A 20,313-nucleotide genomic window follows, 5' to 3' on the forward strand; every position below is an offset into this window, starting at 1 on the left:
AGTCAGGGCCACAGAGGAAGATACATTAAAAAAAATAAATAAATATTTTTTTAAAGGAAAGAAAAGAAAAGAGAAAGAAATGTTGACCCCTGAGCTTTTGCTGTATTTTTATTTGTTCCTCACAGGTCCCAAGAAAACAGTCATCATCTCCCAGAGTTCTCAGGACTTCAACTAACTCAAGCATCCTCCTTATGCAAGGAGTTGGCTTTAGTGTGGATCATACTTCTTCCCCCTGCCCCAGGTTGATGAAGAGTTTTGAGTTTGTTCATTCCTTCAACAAAAGTTACTCAGTGCCTATTGCAGGTGAGGCAGTGGACTACGATCTGGAGGTACAGTGGGGTTCAACCCCACCACAGGATATCTGATAGAGCGAGAGAAACCTGGAGGCAAGGAGCATGGGGAGAAGTGGGTACTACGTGTATCAGAGGGTGAGAAGTTCCTTAGAAGAGCAACAAAGAGGACAAATTAGGGGCTGGACCATAGCTTGGTGGTAGAACATTTGTCTAACACGATCTTCTGTTCACAGCAGTGAGAAGAGATGGAGGAGGAGCAATAAACAGAGTAAACTGAATTTAGCATAGGACGGTTTGGGAAGAAGCAACTGAAGTGGTAGTGTTTGAGAAAACAGAAGAAAGCAAGAGAACCCATCATGTGGCTTTCTATGTACATGCAAAATCCCAGGCCACTCTTGAGCAACATGCTTGGATAATAACAAGACAGCAGGGAGCAGAGCCAGGAAGAAGAATGAGAGGAAATGGAAGAGAGCTGATGTAAGCAGGGAAGGGACCCTCACTGTCTTCAGCTGTAGATTATCTGGGGGAAACCAGGGTCCCTAGAAGGGCGGAGGTCCAAGTCTAGGGGCACTCATTTTTCACTTAGGTCAGTGTCTTAGTCAGGGTTTCTATTCCTGCACAAACATCATGACCAAGAAGCAAGTTGGGAAGGAAAGGGTTTATTCAGCTTACACCTCCAGAACATTGCTGTTGAACATTGCTGTTCATCACTGAAAGAAGTCAGGACTGGAACTCAAGCAGGTCAGGGAGCAGGAGCTGATGCAGAAGCCATGAAGGGATATTCTTTACTGGCTTGCTTCTCCTGGCTTGCTCAGCCTGTTCTCTTATAGAACCCAAGACTACCAGCCCAGAGATGGTCCCACCCACAAGGGGCCTTTCCCCCTTGATCACTAATTGAGGAAATTCCTTACCACTGGATCTCATGGAGGCATTTTCTCAACTAAAGCTCCTTTCTCTGTGATAACTCCAGCTGTGTCAAGTTGACACAAAACTAGCCAGTACAGTCAGTCTGGTTGCTGTGCTGAGAACAGACACAACTAAGGGAAGAGAAAGGGCAGAACAGGGAGGGTGGATGTAAGACTATACCGAGAAGGTGAGAAAGACAAACTGAGAACAGTCGGGAGCCATGGGCTGGTGAACAAAGGACCCGCTTTGAAAGGTGAGCTACCAGAATTTGCTGAAGTGGGCACCCAGGTCTGCACAGATGGACTGCTGTCCAGCTAGATCAAGATGACTTTGGAAGAGGCAAGAATAGGAGAGGTGGGATGGATCCCCGGGTGCGGCAGTCTCTAGATGGTCCATCTCAGCTCCAAACTTTGTCTCTGTAACTCCTTCCATGGGTATTTTGTTCCCAATTCTAAGAAGGAGCAAAGTGACCACACTTTGGTCTTCGTTCTTCTTGAGTTTCATGTGTTTTGCAACTTGTAACTGGGTATTCTAAGTTTCTGGGTTAATATCCAATTATCAGTGAGTACATATCATGTGAGTTCTTTTGTGACTGGGTTACCTCACTCAGGCTGATACCCTCCAGGTCCATAATCAGCCTCCAAATGCAGACACCATTGCATACGCCAGAAAGATTTTGCTGACAGGACCCAGATAGAGCTGTCTCTTGTGAGGCTATGCCAGTGCCTGGCAAACACAGAAGTGGATGCTCACAGTCAGCTATTGGATGGATCACAGGCCCCCAATGGAGGAACTAGAGAAAGTACTCAAGGAGCTAAAGGGGTCTGCAACCCTATAGGTGGAACTACAATATGAACTAATCAGTACCCCCAGAGCTCGTGTCTCTAGCTGCATATGTAGCAGAAGATGGCCTAGTCGGCCATCATTGAGAAGAGAGGCCCCTTGGTATTGCATCCCCAGTACAAGGGAACGCCAGGGCCAAGAAGTGGGAGTGGGTGGGGGTATGGGGGGACTTTTGGGATAGCATTTGAAATGTAAATGAAGAAAATACCTAATTTAAAAAAAAAAAGAATAGGAGAGGTGAAATGAGTGTCCCATAGGATGTACCTGGCCTTCCCTGATACTATATATCTAAGCATAAACCAAGGAAGCCAGGAGGAGGACACACATGAGCAGGTAGGCTGTGTTCTTTAACTCCTACATGGGACTATCTCCAAAGCTCTACATTATTGTTACAGATAGCTCAGTGAGAGCTATGCTTTGCTCTTCTGTAGCAAAGTATGCCCCTAGCACCTGCTTTAACTTCTCAGATGGGTTCCCTAGAAACCTCACTTGCCAAGGGCCACCCAGTAATCTCCTCAGCCTCTGCTATTTCTTCTCTTGACACTGCACTACAAAACAGGCTCACCTCAACTTATCAGTTGTTTTTTATTTTTGTGCCACTGAGTCAAGAACCAAGCAAGGGGCCAATCCACAGCATGGGTCCCCATGAATTACCAGACAAATATTTCCAAAGCTCAGATGGATTTAATCCCTTTAATGTCTTTTTCTCAACAATAACAACAAAAGGAGAAAGCAATCAATCTGTCAGCTGACACACATTGAAGAGAAGCTTAAAGAATTGCGTAACAGGGCTGCACAAAGACCACTTATTTCCAACTCTGCAGGCCCCTGCACCTGTAATCAGGCAGTGATAGAACAAAGGCAGTGATTGCATCTGTCCCTCATTTCTAGAAATAAAAAGTCACCTATAGATGCAAAAATAAATTGAGAGCAAAGGGTTTTCTTTGATAGACTAGAATCTCCACTCAGAAAATGTTTAAACTTTGTAATCCATATCACTTTGGTGAGTTATATAACAATACTAGCATCCTTAAATCAGTTCAGAAAAAAAAATTAATATACTATGGCCTAAAGAAATGATGTTACATCAATATTTACATTTGAGAGAAATCTAGACTAATGGAGTTTCAAATATAACATTTTGCAATAGGACAAAACCCTAATTTAAAAAATTCACTAGATATGCAAGTGCACAAGCACACATGATGATGTTTGCCTGTCCTCACTGAGCCTGGGATGGTGAAGCAGGAGGATTGGGAGTTCAAAGCCACCCTGAACTACAGAACAAGGCCCTGTCTTAAGACAAAAGAAAAGGGGGAAAAGAAGTGAAAAGAAAGAACCTAAAAGAGGAAGAAGAGAGGAAAAGAAAGGAGGAGGAGACAGCAAGAAAGGAAGACACACAGAGGAAAGGGACAGTTGTAAAATAGATGAGAGAAAGAAGGGGGCTGGGTTTGTAACAATTATATGTGCACAAAATTACAGTGGCATTAAAAAACTCCACCTAAATTAGAGACTGACAGTTTGAAATTCAGATTCTAATATTTACAATTTGATGGAACTGATATATATTGCAATTAAATAATTTAGATTAGAAATCTGAATGTCACATAAAAAAATTCAAGGATAAAATACAAGATGAATGTCCTTTTTGTGTGTGCAAAATGTTAGTAGCCAAAGTGTTTGGGGGTTTCAGGGATTGGGGATTTTGGAGTAGTTTGCTAATATTTTTTTCAGATGACCATCCCCAATCTGAAAATTCCAAATCTCAAAGCTTTGAAAATATGAAACATTTTGAATGTCACTCTGAAAATCAAAAAATGTTTTGTGCTTCACAGCATTTTCTGATTCTGGACTTTCAAAACATGGATGCTTCACATCTGTATCCTTTCAAGACTCTTGAAGAATCTCGGTCCACAGCATGGCGTGTGAACACCCTGGCTAAAGGCCCCTTGGTTCCCTTCAAACATGCAGCTCTGGAGCATACTGACAACAGGAGAGGCACTTATGAGCTAGGGAGCAGCTATAACACAGGACATCGATCTCTAGATGTGGCCATGCATCTGATTATTTCTCTGGCATGCACTGTTTAAAAATGTCCTGAGATTATCCAGCAATGAAATACAAGCAAGCATAGAGTCCTGCTGGTGTCAGGCTCTCATCCTTGGCTCCATCCTATCAAACATAACAGACTGCACTCTCAGTTGGCCAGCGCTGGGTCAGAGCACCAGCCTTGCCTCCCTTAGGAACTTCTTTACATGTAGTTTGAGCACATGCATTGGGGGCTAGAACAGGCAGTTAAGTGAGTGGTATCTGAACTTACCATTTGTAGCCAAATGTTGGTGGTTAAAACTTGGTTCTTCTCATCCTTCAAAAACAAAAAGAAACAGGCGACATAAATGTGGCTTATGTGCTTCACAAAAGAAGCCATGATACAATTATTCATGTACAAGTCTGACTTTGGGGATCAACATTGTGTGTGGAAATTAGAATTCACCAGGCACTTCCAAATCTATGCCAGTAACATTTCCCGAGAGTCAAGCTTTTCTATTTATTCTGAAGTAATACACATTTATTACAGAGCACTTACAAAGGACAGCAAAATATAAAGAAGAAAATTAAAATCAGGCCAGCCTACCATCAGAAATGATGCCAGGGAAGGCCTTGGCTATTCATCTTTTTATACCACCCCCCAACCCCCGTCCTAGGAAGAGGCATGTCATATGGGGCTCCTGACTCATATTAAGGGTCTGAATGGCCACTGTATTTGCTTTATCCCTGCATGGGTCATGGCTCTTTCCTCTTTTCTATCTATCTAGCAACACGTCAGACCCTTGACACCTCTAATATAAACACAAACAAGAGGAGCAAACAGAGGATGTGGAAGGTATGACAACCTAACAAAGAGCTTGTCACACTTCTATCTTTCTGATTTTAAAGTCCAGTTCTACATTTCCAAAATAGGATTCAGGCAGGAATGGAGTCCACATATCACCCAGGAGTTTGGGAGTGTACAGTTACCATGGCTTGATTCAGGCACTGTGCATCTTTGAGTCTCGGGTTGTAAGTCTCCCTTGAGAGCCCACATGCCAAAGGCACCAGCAGCACCTTAGCATTTCTGTGAGATGATAGTACAAGATGGGTGAATGGGGAGGTTCTCAGGTGAAGTAGAACAGGCACTTTCCAGACATGTTAAGATGCCAGACCCTAGCCAGGCATGGTGGCACACTCCTTTAATCCCAGCACTTGGGAGGCAGAGGCAGGTAGATTTCTGAGTTCGAGGCCAGCCTGGTCTACAAAGTGAGTTCCAGGACAGCCAGGGCTATACAGAGAAACCCTGTCTCAAAAAACCAAACAAACAAACAACCAACCAAACAAACAAACAATAAGATGCCAGCCCCTTCTTCCTCTTCCCTTTCCCATCCTGGCCACAAGTAAACAGTTTTCCTCTGCCATAGGCATCCGCCACGATGTGCTGTCTCACTACAAGCCAAAAGCAATGGAAATAACTACCCACAGACTGGGGTCTCAAAAACTGTGAGCCAACCTTTTTCTCTTTATAAGTGAATTATTTCAGGTGTTTATTCCACTGCCAGAAACCTGACTAGGACAGAATCTAAAACAGTCTCATTAAATGAAGTATTTCCACCAGCCCTTTTTTCATAGCTGGACACACCCAGCAGAGTCAGCAAAATACAAGTGTAGAGTGGGACTGGAAAGTTCACTCAGCGGTTAAGGACACTGGCTGCTCTTCTGAAAGACTCAGGTTCCCTTCCCGGCACCCACACAACAGTTTACAACCGTCTGTTGTTACTCCAGTTCTATGGGAGTGGATGCTCTCTTCTGCCCTTTCTGGCACACAAGTGATGCACCTATACACATGCAAACAAAACAAAACACCCTTAATGCATAAGAAAAATTTTCAGTTAAGGCGACAAGTTAAACTGAAGAATGATGTCAGGTAGTTTGGAATCCTTAATTCCAACCTAAAGGACTCTGAAAACTAGCAACCAATACCCTCCAGGAAAAGTATTCTTGAAAACCTGCTTGGAAATAGACACCTTTAATTCTTGTATCTGGAACTGCCCTGGATGGGTTCACTGACAAACACACACTCAACACTGATCCCCAGAATAAAAGCACAGGATGTCTTCCAGAGTGTAGTCCATGGCTGGGAATGCACAAGAGCACTGAACACTGCCCCTTAAGGAAAATAAAATGTAGCCCACATGTAAGGAATTAGCGGCCAGAGTTTGATGCATGGATGCCCCTATGCGCAGATGCTCATCTACTGGATACCGCAGAAGGTGTGATGGGCAAGTCTGAGCAACTACGAAAGAGAAGGTTGGGCTGTGAGTGGAAGGACATAGGACACAGCACCAGGGTATTCCCAAGCCAAGACTGAAGTCCAAAAGAAACTACAGTTTGATCAAGGCAAGAAATACATCTACTCCTCTAAACTAAAATGCGCCACAATGGTTAGTGATAAATCACTGCCGCAGGTTAACCTGTCTCATGCTCTGGGCTAAGCAAATGCTCCCTGATAGAGCTCTATAAACTGTAATCGTAGCAATGCTTCCATTTCTGATCAGTCACCAACATTATTGGGAAGCGCTACTTAAGTTCCTCAACATGTGTATCCCTAAGTTCTTCAGGATGTGTATCTGTTGCCTCAAGTTATTAGGCAGCTGTTGTTACTAATCGGCTAAGAGTTAGCAAGAGTTTCATTCAGGTGCCTTCCCTTCTTTTAATTGCGTTTGTGCCTGCCTCTCCCGAGAGAGGCTTCTGTGGTTTGGGAGCTCAATTACTACCAATCTAATTAAAAGCCTTTCTTCTTTCCGGAGTCTGGACAGAAACCTCATTAGAGTGACACTGGATTTCCTTACTGCGTAGCAGCATGGGACCAAAGCACAGCACTTCAAACTGTAATCAACAAGCAGCAGCCAGCCACCACCTGGCAGCACAGCAATGCCAGACAGAGCGGTCCACCCCAGGCTGCAAAGGAAGCCCAGGACCAGGCAGGATGCTGCCACTCTCCATTTGGATTGCCTCTTCTTCTGATCCCATTGGTCAGGTGGCAAGGTCTCCCTTACCTTCCCATCACAGTATACAGCCTCCTGCCCATACAGGCACACGTGTGCACACCCAAACATATACATATGCCAGTGTGCTTCCACGGGAGCTTTCCGCTGACAAAGATGTTCAGTGCACCACACAGAGAGTCAACCAACAAGTCCATAGTGCATCACACAAGGCTTTTTCTACAAGTTATGATCCAGCCAAGTTTGCATTCTTTCAGGAAGTGTTGGTGGAATATTCCCACTACAGTCATCACACTGAGGTACACAGTGGTCACTTATCATTGCTCCTGAGCTCCTGGAACATAAGATGAGGTGGGATCAGGGTAATAATGACCCACCTGTACAAAGGATAAGCCTCACTGAGAGAAAAAAGCAGGGCCCTTTAAAGAAGTGAGGATGGATTGTATCCAGTGCAACACTCTCTTTAACATACTATTGACCTTTGCTTTTACATGCTAGACTCTCTCAACAATACAACATATAGATCCTCTCATCTCTACCATGTAAACCCCAGCCATGACCCCTGCTGAGAGCCTGTCTGCCAAGGCACCATACGGTTAACCCTGTGCCCAAGCTTGCCTCACCTGACCATACATGATGTACACTATCAGCAGACCTCAGCCTCCTGGGAAGTGGGGTTATAAGCTATCCTCAACCCCAATCTCAAAGGGGCCTCGTGGGAAGGTGGCATAAGTGAGCCTGAAGATATATCTCTTTTGCAAAACTGTGAGTTGCTTACAGATAAATACATCTCCTCTGCTCGAAAAGTTGCTCAAAAAGCAGTCCCAAGTCATGTCTCTGCCCTACTGCCCCTCTGCCCCTTTGCCCCTCTGCCAAGACTACTGTCCCCAAGCTCCACTCAAGCCTAGCCCACCTACTCTGCTTTCTGACACAGTCATGTGCAAAAGCAGGCCCCAGGTATGCCATCAATCCTGAATTCTCTTCCTTGCCTCAAGCTTGCACATTTTCTTTTTTTATTATATATTTTCTTCATTTACATTTCTAATGCTTCCTGAAAATCCCCTGTACCCTCCCCCCACCGTGCTCCCCAATCCACCCATTCCCATTTCTTGGCCCCGGTGTTCGCCTGTATTGGAGCATATATGATCTTCACAAGACCAAGGGCCTCTTCTTACAATGATGGCTGACTAGGCCATTTTCTGCTACATATGCAGCTAGAGACACAGCTCTGGGGTGAGGGGGTTCTGGTTAGTTCATATTGTTGTTCCTCCTATAGGGTTGCAGACCCCTTTCGCTCCTTGGGTATTTTCTCTAGCTTCTTCATTAAGGGCCCTATGTTCCATCCAATACATGACTGTGAGCATCCACTTCTGTATTTGCAGGCACTAGCATAGCCTCATAAGAGACAGCTTTATCAGGGTTACTTCAGCAAAATCTTTCTGGCGTATGCAATAGTGTCTGCGTTTGGTGGTTGTGTATGGGATGGATCCCTGGGTGGGGCAGTCTCTGGATGGTCCTTCCTTCAGTCTCAGCTCCAAACTTTGTCTCTGTAACTCCTTACATGGGTATTATGTTCCCCATTCTAAGAAGGAATGAAGTATTCATACTTTGGTCTTCCTTCTTCTTGAGTTTCATGTGTTTTGCAAATTGTATCTTGGGTAGTCTAAGTTTCTGGGCTAATATCCACTTATCAGTGAGTGCCTATCATGTGTGTTCTTTTGGCTTGCACATTTTCTTGTTTGCCAGAGAGAAAAAAAAGAGACTAAGCTTCTGTGCTTCAAGACTCTGCAGATAGTTCTCCATGTCCCTCTAGCCTCCAGCATAAGGATGTTCAGGCAGGGCAAGGCCTACACAGATGCCACTCACAATGCCAAGACCAGTTCCTCATACCTTCTCTTCCCCATAAGTATCCTCTACAGACCAGTCCACCAATTTAAACAAGCATAAGAGCTTATTTAAACACCCATACATCAGTGAATGCAGAGCTAACTTCTATCACAGCCTAGATGCCACACTAGCCACACACTGGGGGGGAGATAATTCCAACTTGGTTAAGGGTGAGTGTATTACTCTAATAACAGCTTGCCTCTCCTCACAAGCAACACGGGTCTAGGGTCTAGGTCTGTTATAACAAACACTATAAACCAGCTGACTGTCCCAGAACTTGGGAGGTGGAGACAGGAGATTCAGAAGTTCAAGTTGATACTTAGCTATGTAGCAAGTTTGAGGCCCACCTAATTTACACAAGACCCTGTCTCAAAAATAAATGAAATGAAACACACCTTAAGGCAAAGTTAGTTAAAGCTAAGAAGCAGCAACACTGCTAAAAACTGAAATATGGGCTTTGAAAACATCATAAGACATGAGGCTAACAAATGGCAACTTTTTGCTTCTCAGTTTAGAGGTAGCTGTCTGAAGCCAATATACTGGAGAGGTGGATCTGGTAGCTGTTGAGGGCTTCAGATTCATGGATGGATTTCTTCAAGCTATTACCTGGCTCTTACTACCATGATAATCTGGGCAACACAGAAGGGGCAAAGGCCATCTCAGGTTCCCACCAGTGCGCACTACTCAGGGATTCTTGGTTCTCTCCTGGGAAATCACAGTTACAGCTTCCACAAAGGCCTCCTTAAACTGGTAAGGATCAGTGCCACCTAGTCTGTGAGATGTTACTCAGGGTCTTAGTTGTCACAGCATAGCTGTCACCTGATCAAGACCTCCCACATGCAAGACATTGGAGGCAGGATCACCAACCAACATGAGCTGCCCAAAGTAGGGTAACCTGCTCCCAACATTCTATTTTAAGATGAGCATATCAGCAAAGAGTGTCCTTTGATTTGTGTGAGATATTTTGAAAAATCAATCTTTCTAAATTATGGTGCATCTAATGTTCAATGTTAACTGTTCTGACTGGACTTACTGTGCAGTCTCAGATTTCTATAGCCATCACTCTTCCGGAACTTATGGGGAGATGTTATTCAAAGGTATTTTATAAAACTCTGAGAAAAGCTATATATCAACCCTGTCTAATCCTCATTTGCAGAAAAGATATAAATTCACATTTGGTGAGCACTCATAGTTTATAACAAACATGACTTATTTTTATCTATTTTCAACAATGTTTTATTCGTGACAATCCAACAAAGCTAGTTTTTTGGGGTTTTTTTGTTTTTGTTTTGTTTTGTTTTGTTTTGTTTTTTGAGTAATTCATCATGTGTAGGTGGGCTCCCAAATTTCATTTTCTATGTCTATTTGGTTTGAATGTTTTTATATGAGCACATACTACCTTATGATCAAGAGATGGGAATGCATACATGTGTAAACTGCGAAACAAGAAAACCTCTGGCCTTAGGTCACACAGTTAAAGACAAAAAATGAGCTGCACACAATAATCCGATCACTCTGTATGCGGACACAATAGGGTCAAGGGCTTGGCCTACAGATTTAAGGCCTTGTTTAAAGAAACACACAAGCTGAGATCTAACTCTTCTATCTCTTTGACCAGATATGTGTGTTCTGAACTAAAATGTCTTTCTTCACCCTATGCTGTCACAGTGAACAATGGTTATGATAAGGAAAAGTGCTTTCATTTGACACTTGGTGACTGTTTGAGACAGAGGACCTCAGAAAGCAATCTGGGATATCTTTAGAGCAATGGTTCTTAGATGTCCTAATGCTGTGGTCCTTTAATACAGTTCCCCAGGTTGTGGTTACTCCCAATAATAACATTATTCCATTGCTACTTTATAACTGTAATTTAGCTACTGTTATGAATCATAATGTGACCCCTATTGAGGTCACGACCAACAAGTTGAGAACCACTGCTTTAGAGGCTCACTGAAGTTAAAACTCTTCCTAATCATGACAAGTTACTTTTCTCTTTCCCCTTCCTTTGCTTGCGAATAATGGACAGCATTCTATGGAGGCTATATGCCGCGACAGACTGGCCTAAGGCTGAATGAAGACTCAAATGGAGAATTGCCTACTAAATGAATAGCTGAGGCAAGTTTTACAAAACTATAAAACAATAAACATTCTCACTCAAAGTGCTATGTTTTGTAAAAGTACAGTAGTTTTCCAGGAAATAAGATGTAACCCAATAGGCTTATCATTATAAATGAATAGATTTTACATCACATTTTGCATATATTTTCAACCTGGTAAATACTGAAAGCTATAACAGATACACATAAAACTTGACGATCCTCAAAATCTTCAAGAGAAGTTAAAGGGGCCCTTAGCCATCAAAGACTGAAGTCCAGCACAACAGGCCTAGCATTCCCCACACCCCAATTCTCACCGCAGGCACTAGGCCCTGCTCCGTAGAGAAGCGGCTCCTTCCTCACTCGCAATTTGAGACTGTGCAAGGTCCATGTCTGGGAATAATGTAAAAAGTCTGGATACCACGGACAGACCTAGGCTCTTCCACACACTGTCTATGAGGACTTGGGTGGCCGGTGAACTTTTTCATAACTGTTTTCTTATTTACAAACCTAGCAATGACAATGGCAAGAAATTCAGTAAGTCACCCAAACTATCTAAACACAAAGTGGCTCTGCACTGTTCAGCAACAAGAGCAGTGACTGTTAACACAATCAATCAAAGGCTTGGAGAAGTGGCCAAATTAGTAGCATCTCTTTTATGTGCAGCTGCCTATATTTAGGGTAGTTTTGCTGAAAGCAAGGCTTCGAAACTAAATGCCTAATGGTCACAATTTTATCATCAGAATTCAGATACTCTGCAACAGTTGAATCCACACATGTCAGAGTGTGAAGTAACATGTCCAAGTCTTGGTTACTGGCTCTTCATACTCCAGTATCCATAACAGTGGAGAGTTTCAAGGATCTTCTCCAGAGGAAACACTGCATATGTGTACAAATTTCTGACTGTGGGGTTATTGAGAAGTAAAGAAGGCCATTGCCCTACAGTCTTTAACCTGGAATGGGGAGACCTAGAAGCTGAAAAGCCAGCACAGTCCCCAACTGAGGCAGCCTGCAGCCCTTGAGAGGCTACTTCAACAACAACTTCTCAAGTAACTCTGAATTCTTTGATTCTATTTTTAACAACCAGAGCCAATCTCGCATTGCTTGAGAGTACTGTTTTTTCAGGAGTGATTCAGAGGAAAAGGCTTAAGGGATTTTTTAAAAATCAAAGCAGAATATAACAGAGATTTTTTTCTGCCTTTCCCTACTGATCAGTGTTCAATCCCTTGCTGACATCATCCCACCCCAGAGAAAGCACAAGAAAGCAAACTGGAAACCTGGCCAAACAGGCTGATTCCTTCAGGCTGGATAATTGTTAATACACAGAGGCAGGTGTCTCCTGAGCTTAGGTCCTTGAGCTGGGCAATGATGACAATGGGCTGTCTTTTCCCAACCCCACTGTAAATCTCACTTTCCATACTGAAAGGGAACATGACATATAGCCAAGACACGGCTCCCACCTTATTGCCCACATCCCCAAAGATGTCCTTCTCTCAGGAGTCAGGTGAATTCAAGGTATACTTCCACCTGCACGAACAGGCTCCTTTCATTAGGAGAAGCCTTTTCCTTTCTCCTACAAGGAATGAAGACAAGTAGACTCTGGGAGCAGTACCTAACAGAAAAAAAGAGCAGCCTTGGGGTTAACAAAGCTGCGAGGCAATGGGGATAGAAGACTGGAGGGAGAGAGGCAGACAAAGGAATTCGGCTCAGACAGCCAGAAGATGGAACAAAGGTTTGTATATATACCTCTATGCTATCATCCTTCCACAACCAGCACTGGGCATCTCTGCACTGTTCACAACAAAGACAGACATGTAACAAGTGGAGAGCAAAGATCTGTGAGTGAGTCAATCCTTGCACCAGTACCTGAGGCCATGAATACAGACATAGACAGCATCAGTCTGAGGCGGGCTTTTCCTAAAAGCTTATTGTCACATGATCCATCAAATATCTGACACCTGAGTAGAAGGAATCCTAACAGACAAAAAAGTAAATGGGAGAAGAATGAAGTGTGTTTGTAGGACTTAGGAGCAGAATTTACCCATTTATTCAGTATCTTTCAAACTTTACACCTATTCACCGAGCAGGCTGAGGTTGAACGCAGGGCCGTCCTCATATTAACAGATGCTTTAACTTGAGTTCTATCATTAGCCCTCATGGTTAAATTTTATGTTGAGATCAAGTGTCACTAAGCTGCTGGTTGGGCCCTTGTTCCCTAGCCTAGACAGGTCTTGAGCTAACATGATCCTGCTAACTCTGTTTCCTGGGCATTTGGGATCACTGGGGACACAATGACACTAGTATTAAATTTATCTTTAAATGACACATAGAAATCACACATACTTATGGGGTGCTCATAATGTTTCATTACACTATGTATGTATATATCATACAATGTTTAAGTCACATTAAATATACCTATCATCTCAAACTTTTATGATTTTTTTTTCTCAGTGGAAATATGCAAATGCTTTACCTGTAGCTTCCTGCAATGCACAGTGACCTACAGAAAGCCACCCCAATGTACAATATCACATCAGAGCTTCTTACTCCACCTCAGTGTCCACTGCCCAGCCTCTTCCCATGCCTCTTTCCCTGTAAGCAAGACTTAGAAGCAGCATCTCCTGATTTTTAGTATTTGATGTTTAATAGTTCTACAAATAATATACATTTATCTATTTACTAAACCAAGTAAACATGAATCAAGGCAAAAATTAAAAAGAATGACAAGAAAAAATGTATGACTATTATAACATTAAAAATAAAATTATGTGTAGGTACAAGGCATAAGAAAATGAAAATTAGGAGGCAGAGGCAGGCGGATTTCTGAGTTCGAGGCCAGCCTGGTCTACAAAGTGAGTTCCAGGACAGCCAAGGCTACCCAGAGAAACCCTGTCTCGAAAAACAAAACAAAACAAAACAAAAAACAAAAAAAACAAAAAAAGAAAATGAAAATTAAAACAAGTAATACTTTCATGAATATTTCATGAACATAGTATGATTATGATTGAAGAAGTGAAAAAAATAATAAATGATCCTTGGAAATTAAGTCATTGTATATATTATTAATGTTATGTATTTTATATGATTATTATAACTGTATATTTTATATAATATAATTAATATATTTTATTCATATAACTGCAGTATGAAAAGGGAAGCAAACAGCCAGCTACAGTCTGGAAAATAAGCAGTCTAGTAAAGGCCCACAGCATGCCTCTCAGTTCTTATTATAAAACTCAATAATGTCTTGGATTAAATCAAACATGATTTAAAAGTCGCAGTAACAAGATAATGAAAGAAATGAGAGGAAAATCTGCAGACCTAAATAAATAATCTGGGAGCCCAAATAACACTGTTACATAGTTAATACGTTAGGAACAGAAAGGAACAAAACAGACAGCTAAAAATTGAGTTACTGGCATGAGGTAATCACAGTTTGTGTAGATGGAAATGGAGATTAAGTCAATTAGGCAAGAAGCCTGAGACAGAAGTGAAACCAAGAAGACACTTTGGGTTGGCTCAGACAGCACAGCACCTGGAGGGGAGTGGACTGTTCCAAGATGCTAAATAGAGCATCTGCTCAGAGTTCAGCAAAACAGCAGGCTCCATAAGCTAAATACCAACAGCCCTGCTACACAGTATCTACAAAGAAGGTAAAATCAAATGGCTATTGGAAAGTAAATTTAAGCTCCCCATAAAGAAGAAAAAAGAAATTTCACCCACAAACTTAAAGAGAATATTAAAAAGTTTCCCAAGTGTGTGGACTACACACAGGGACTACAGAAGCAAGGGAGCCATGCAAAGCCAGTGTGAACTTGGAGGTGCCTATGTGAAAGGAAAAACAAGACTCTTCTACCAAACATACATCCTCATAGCACCATGATATAGAAGAACCCACCGGGAGAAGAAAAACAAAGTTTGTCAATTTCAACCTGGGCACAAAGCAAGAAACAGGGTGGTCAATCATCTTCCTAACGGAATGGTCTCCCATCTGCTGAAAAGCTCAAACTTAAACAGTCTTTAGTACCTAAGAACTCTAGAAGCCATGGAAGGAGCTTGCAAGTAGCTGGAGATTACTAAAGCTAGCTATAAACCACCAACAGAATCAACAAATTACCAAGCAGAAAAATAAACAAAAATTAACTCAGCCTAGAAACATAAATATAATATCCTTAAGGTCTAAATAAAAATATATTAAGTGAAAAATTCTTTTCGACCAAGGGTTTAAAGCAAAAGTCAAAGAAAGAATTCCAAAAAATTCAGAAGAGCATATCAGGATGATAGGAAATGTTCATCACAAGTATGGGAAAGAATGCCAAGTCAGTAGAACACATCTCCAGAAACTCAGACTAGAGAAGTAGGAAAGGGTACCACTGAATAAGTTCAATTAATACAATTAAATGCTTTAAGATATAAAAATATATAAAACAATAGTATATGTGAAGAAAGGGGCATAGTTGAAAAAAAATGTTTTCCAACATGAGAAATTCAGTAGCTGAGATACAAGCTCAGTGGATGCGCTGGTCAGTTTATGTCAACTTGAAACAAGCTTGGGTAGAGGGAAACGCAATTGAAAAAAAATGCCTTCAAAGGACTTGCCAGTAGGCAAATCTGGAGTGTGGATAGTTGTGCTACCACTGGTGAGGTAGTCCTGGTTGCTAAAAGAAAGTAGGCTAAGCAAGCCAATAAGCAGCATTCCTCCATGGCCTCTGCTGCAGTTCCTGCCTCGAGCTCTGGTCCTGACTTCCATTAGTGAGGGAGTCTGACCTGAGAACGAAAAGCTAAATTAAACCCTTTCTTTCCCGTGTTGTTTTAGTCATGCTGTTTTATCCACTAATAGAAACTCAAATCGATAAATTTGACAGCAGATTAGGAAAAACAGAAGTGATAATCAGTAAGTGGGAGACAATGTGATATAACGGCTTGCTAGGAATAACGAGATGGAAAGCATAGCTAGCAGACAGACTGCATGGACTGAATGTGCCCTGACCAAAGAGCAGAAGGACCCTCAAAGAAGTATAACTGAGAGAATTCCAAAACTGTACAACTAGTCCTTAGATTAAGGAAGTACAATGTCCTCAAAAGGAAATGAATGGATTAAAACCTAATAAAGTGCATTTTTTTCTGTCCCAGGCTGAATACGAGTTTAACACCAGTCACTCCTATACTGAAAAAGAAAAACACCAGACTGAAAATCAATAGCTTTTCTCAAGAACCAGGAGGCACTGAGGTTGTAGGGTAAAGTGTGACACAAAATCTGCATGTCAGCAAATCCAAAAGCATGGTGTAGACTCCTGAACTAGCAGCAATGCTTAAATGGCAACTCGATATTGTGAACTTGAACAAGAGGAAGGATTCTGTTGACCACAGACTCTGGGTGACCTATACATTCACTGCTTTCATCTCTAGGAACTGCACCCTGCTCTATCTGATTCCTTATGTTGGCTAAAAGCAAATTTAAAGTAACTTTGGGAACTGATGCCTGAGAGTTCTCATAAGAAAGGCAGTATTCCTGACAAAACCTTGTCTGTCACTCCTCTACCACACTGCAGCAGTTCAGTCTCTTTGTTTGAGGAGGAAGGCTACAGACCAAAAGTGACATCTGTGAAGGTCCCACCTGTGAGAGGGGAACCCAGAGAAAGACTGACATTTAACCCAGGACACTTGCCCTAGCATCTACAATATCATCACATCCTAGGTCCAGCATAAAAAGTGACCAGGGTAGGTTATGGCACGGAGAAGTCTCAGGTTCTCTGAGGAAGGGCTTAAGTGTGTGTGGTGTTGGGAGAGCGGGGCATGGGGGTAAGTAGGTCGGTAGACAGCCTGCCTGGTATATACCAGTCCAGAGCTGGAGCTCTAATATGGTATAATCTGAGTGTAGCAGCACATGCCTGTGGTCCTGGAGCAGTTGGGAAGGAGACAAGAAAATCAAATATGAATGGTTATCTACTGCATAGTGGAGCTTGAGTTGAAGGCCACCAGAGACTCTGCAAAAACGTAGAGGGTAGGGCAGTAATGGGGAAGAGGGAAGTCTGAGAGGATGCACAGCAACAGGAACCCTCATGTATTCATGGAAAACCTAGAGTCACTTAGGAAGGGAGTTGAACATATTATTAACACTCTTCGTGTTCCTCTGCTGGAATTCTTAGGCATTTACTCAAAAGTGTTGAGTAAAGAACAAACCTACACAAAAACCTGCATATGAATGTCTATGGAAGTTTTATAATTACAGAAGTTGGCATGTAGCCAAAGAGATCTGTAATAGATGAATAGATTTAAGCAAACTCTGGTACACAATGGATTATTGAGGGTTAAAAATGAAGGAACTATCAAGAAATGAAAGATATAGAAGAAACTTAACTCCATCTTGCTAAGGGAAAGACAGCAGAGAAAACTACAGTTCATGGTTCTAATTACAAGACAGTCTGGAAAATGCAAAAGCTGTAGACTGTAAACAATAGATGGGTATCAGATGTAGGGATAGGGATTGATAGGTAGGATATGGGCAATTCCATATGAGATGTTAATGGTGGGCTGGAGAAGATGGCTTAGCCTAGGCTCACAACCGAACGGGGACTGTAATGATGAGTACAGGAGTATTTGCCAAAACTCACAAATCTTTTTAGCATAAAATAACCCCACATGTATATAGAATATGTAGCAATCACTGCGAAGTAAAGAAGTCTCATACAGAGTGTAATACATGACCAAAAGTTCCACCTGACAGCAGAGATGCGCATTTTGACTCTAAAACTTCCTGGGGTCTAAAAGGACTCCAGAAACACTGCTCTGGCTGATGAAGCTGTTCTCACACAGAGATGGTTTAAAACTTATTTCTAAAACCACCACACACTTTTGTGGGGGGCATGATGGGACTCTGACATCTTAATTCTGTAGTAAGAAGAAATCAGGATCTAGGTTGTAATGAATTAGAAGGGGAAACGTGAATGCACATTTGGTGTAATAAAGGTACAGATGTCACCTAGAGAATCAGGCAGTGTGATGGTTTGTATATGCTTGGCCCAGGGAGTGGCACAATTAGAAAGTGTGGCCCTGTTGGAGTAGGTGTATCATTGTGGGCATGGGCTTAAGACCCTCAAGCTAGCTGCCTGGAAGTTAGTATTCTGCTAGCAGCCTTCAGATGGAGATGTAGAACTCTCAGCTACTCCTGCACCATGCCTGCCTGGACTTAGCCATGTTCCTGCCTTGATGATAATGGACTAGACTTCTGAATCTGTAAGCCAGCCCTAATTAAATATTGTCTTTGTAAGAGTTGCCATGGTCATGGTGTCTGTTCACAAAAGTAAAACCCTAAGACAGAAGATGGTACCAGGAGTGGGATATTACTGTGATAGTCCTGACCAAGTTTTGTTTGGAAAAATGTAGATTTGGGGACTTTGGATTTGAAAAGCATTGGAATGCTTTAAGTGGGGCTTAATGGGCTATCCTAGAAGGAATATGGAAGACTCTGTTGCTGTGAGTGATTGGAATTGTGCTAACTTGGTCCAAGAAGTTTCAGTAGAGAAAAATTTCAATATGAAGCCTAGAGATTATTTTTGTGGTATTTTGGTGAAGAATGTGGCTAATTTTTTATCTTGTCTGAAGAATCTGCCTGAGGCCAAGGTGAAGAGACTCAGATTAATTGCATTGACAAAGGAAGTCTCAGAAACGCCCATCATAGACTTCATTTTCTTGTTAGTCTCATAAGAGCATTTTAACCAAGCATAACAAGCTGAGAATGGAAAAAATATAAAATATATGGTTTGAGTATTAAAGGGGCACCAGAGAGTGAAATGGAGCTGAATCCTTGTTTTATGAGATAGCAGATTAAGGGAGTGGGACTTTGGGGCAAAAGCCTATCCAGCTAAATTTAGATCTAGACATGGTGATAGATACCATTAATCCCAGGAGACAAACCAAGCAAATCTCTGTGCAATTGTAACTATATGTAGGTTCTACACAGAGGTACTCATAGATGTGTGCAAATACAAAATATGTGAGTTAAATACATTGGTATCTTTTCTGTCAGTTTAGAAAGTCTAGAAATGAAATCTCAGTAGCACCCTATATCCCAGATTTGATTTTGTTTTTCATTATTCTCCAATAGAAAGATCCAGGGTTCCCTGAGAGATAGTTGATTTGAGTAATTGACAGAATTACCTATGATGCACTGTGTGAAGGCAGAAAGAGGGGGAAGTAAGCAGAAAGCACAAGTGATACCACAATAATAGCAGTGCATGGAAGGAACATGAAGCACCTATACCCAATGGCATAAGCTACAATCTGAGCAAAATAAATATTGCATTGCAATCACGCATATAAAAGTAATATCATTAAGTCTACATTGACTCAATTAAGTGATTTAACAAATGAATACATGGGATACAATAAATTGCCTGTGCAGACAAAGGCCAGATAATTATATAGCTATTCTGCCTCTAAGGTGGTGAAACACATTCCTCACTAATTGAGGGTGGTCGTGCATAGTGACTTTCTTCCAAAGAATATAGTATAGAACATAAGGGCAAGAGTAAGTTTAGAGTTAGAAATCTGAAAGTGTAATGCTTGCCACATGATCACAGGCATATCAGTATGTCCATTGAATAGCATACATAATACATAAATATGACCTATTCGGTATGTATAATGTTACTTATGTGTATATATTTTCAGGATTTACCATTTGGTATTAGACAACCAATTAGTGTGCTTCTTTCTCTAAGGAAGACTTTCTCCTGGTCCCAATAGTCCCTTGTTGCCTTTAGTTCTTTGTTTAGGGTTGATGCCTCCTGGGTCCCCTTCTTTTCCCCGACCCACAACCCCATCCACATCAGCATGTCCTTGTTCAGCTCATGTATGTGTCCTTCAAGGATACAATGACAACATCTATGGCCTGTCTTATTCAATCATAAAATTGCAGTTTTACTCAAATCAAAATGCCCCAAAATTCCCAATGGAAAGACACTGAAAAATGCCTTCCCAACACTCCTCAAACAAGTCAAGATCACTGAAAATAAAGCCTCAGAAAGTATAAACATGAAAAGGGGGCTATACAGCCCTGAATAAGTGCAGGGAAGAAAAGTGCATTCACATTGTTAAATGCAAAAAAAAAAAAAAAAAAAAAACCAAGAAAACAAAAAAAAAATATGGAAATTAGTTTTAAATAACCTTTTAATATTTACTAATTGTACTAAACTAATTGTACAAAAATATAAGATGATAATGGAAAACATTTAGGATAACAAG

The 20,313-nt window shown here is 41.7% G+C and overlaps 1 protein-coding gene across 2 annotated transcripts in view; it reads right to left on the reverse strand.

Annotated features, from left to right (window-relative positions):
• Positions 1-20,313, reverse strand: part of Chrna7 (cholinergic receptor nicotinic alpha 7 subunit) — a 122,113-nt gene that overhangs the window by 61,855 nt on the left and 39,945 nt on the right. Inside the window, exon 3 of one of the 2 annotated variants that reach the window (XM_021167658.2) lies at positions 4,363-4,407. In XM_021167658.2, coding sequence (XP_021023317.1) covers positions 4,363-4,407 — 45 coding nt within the window. Of the gene's footprint in view, positions 1-4,362; positions 4,410-20,313 lie in introns of those variants that run through there. The other variant, XM_029479068.1, reaches the window with a different exon arrangement.

The sequence above is a fragment of the Mus caroli genome, chromosome 7 (assembly GCF_900094665.2).
Source record: "Mus caroli chromosome 7, CAROLI_EIJ_v1.1, whole genome shotgun sequence".
Lineage (NCBI taxonomy): Eukaryota > Metazoa > Chordata > Mammalia > Rodentia > Muridae > Mus > Mus caroli.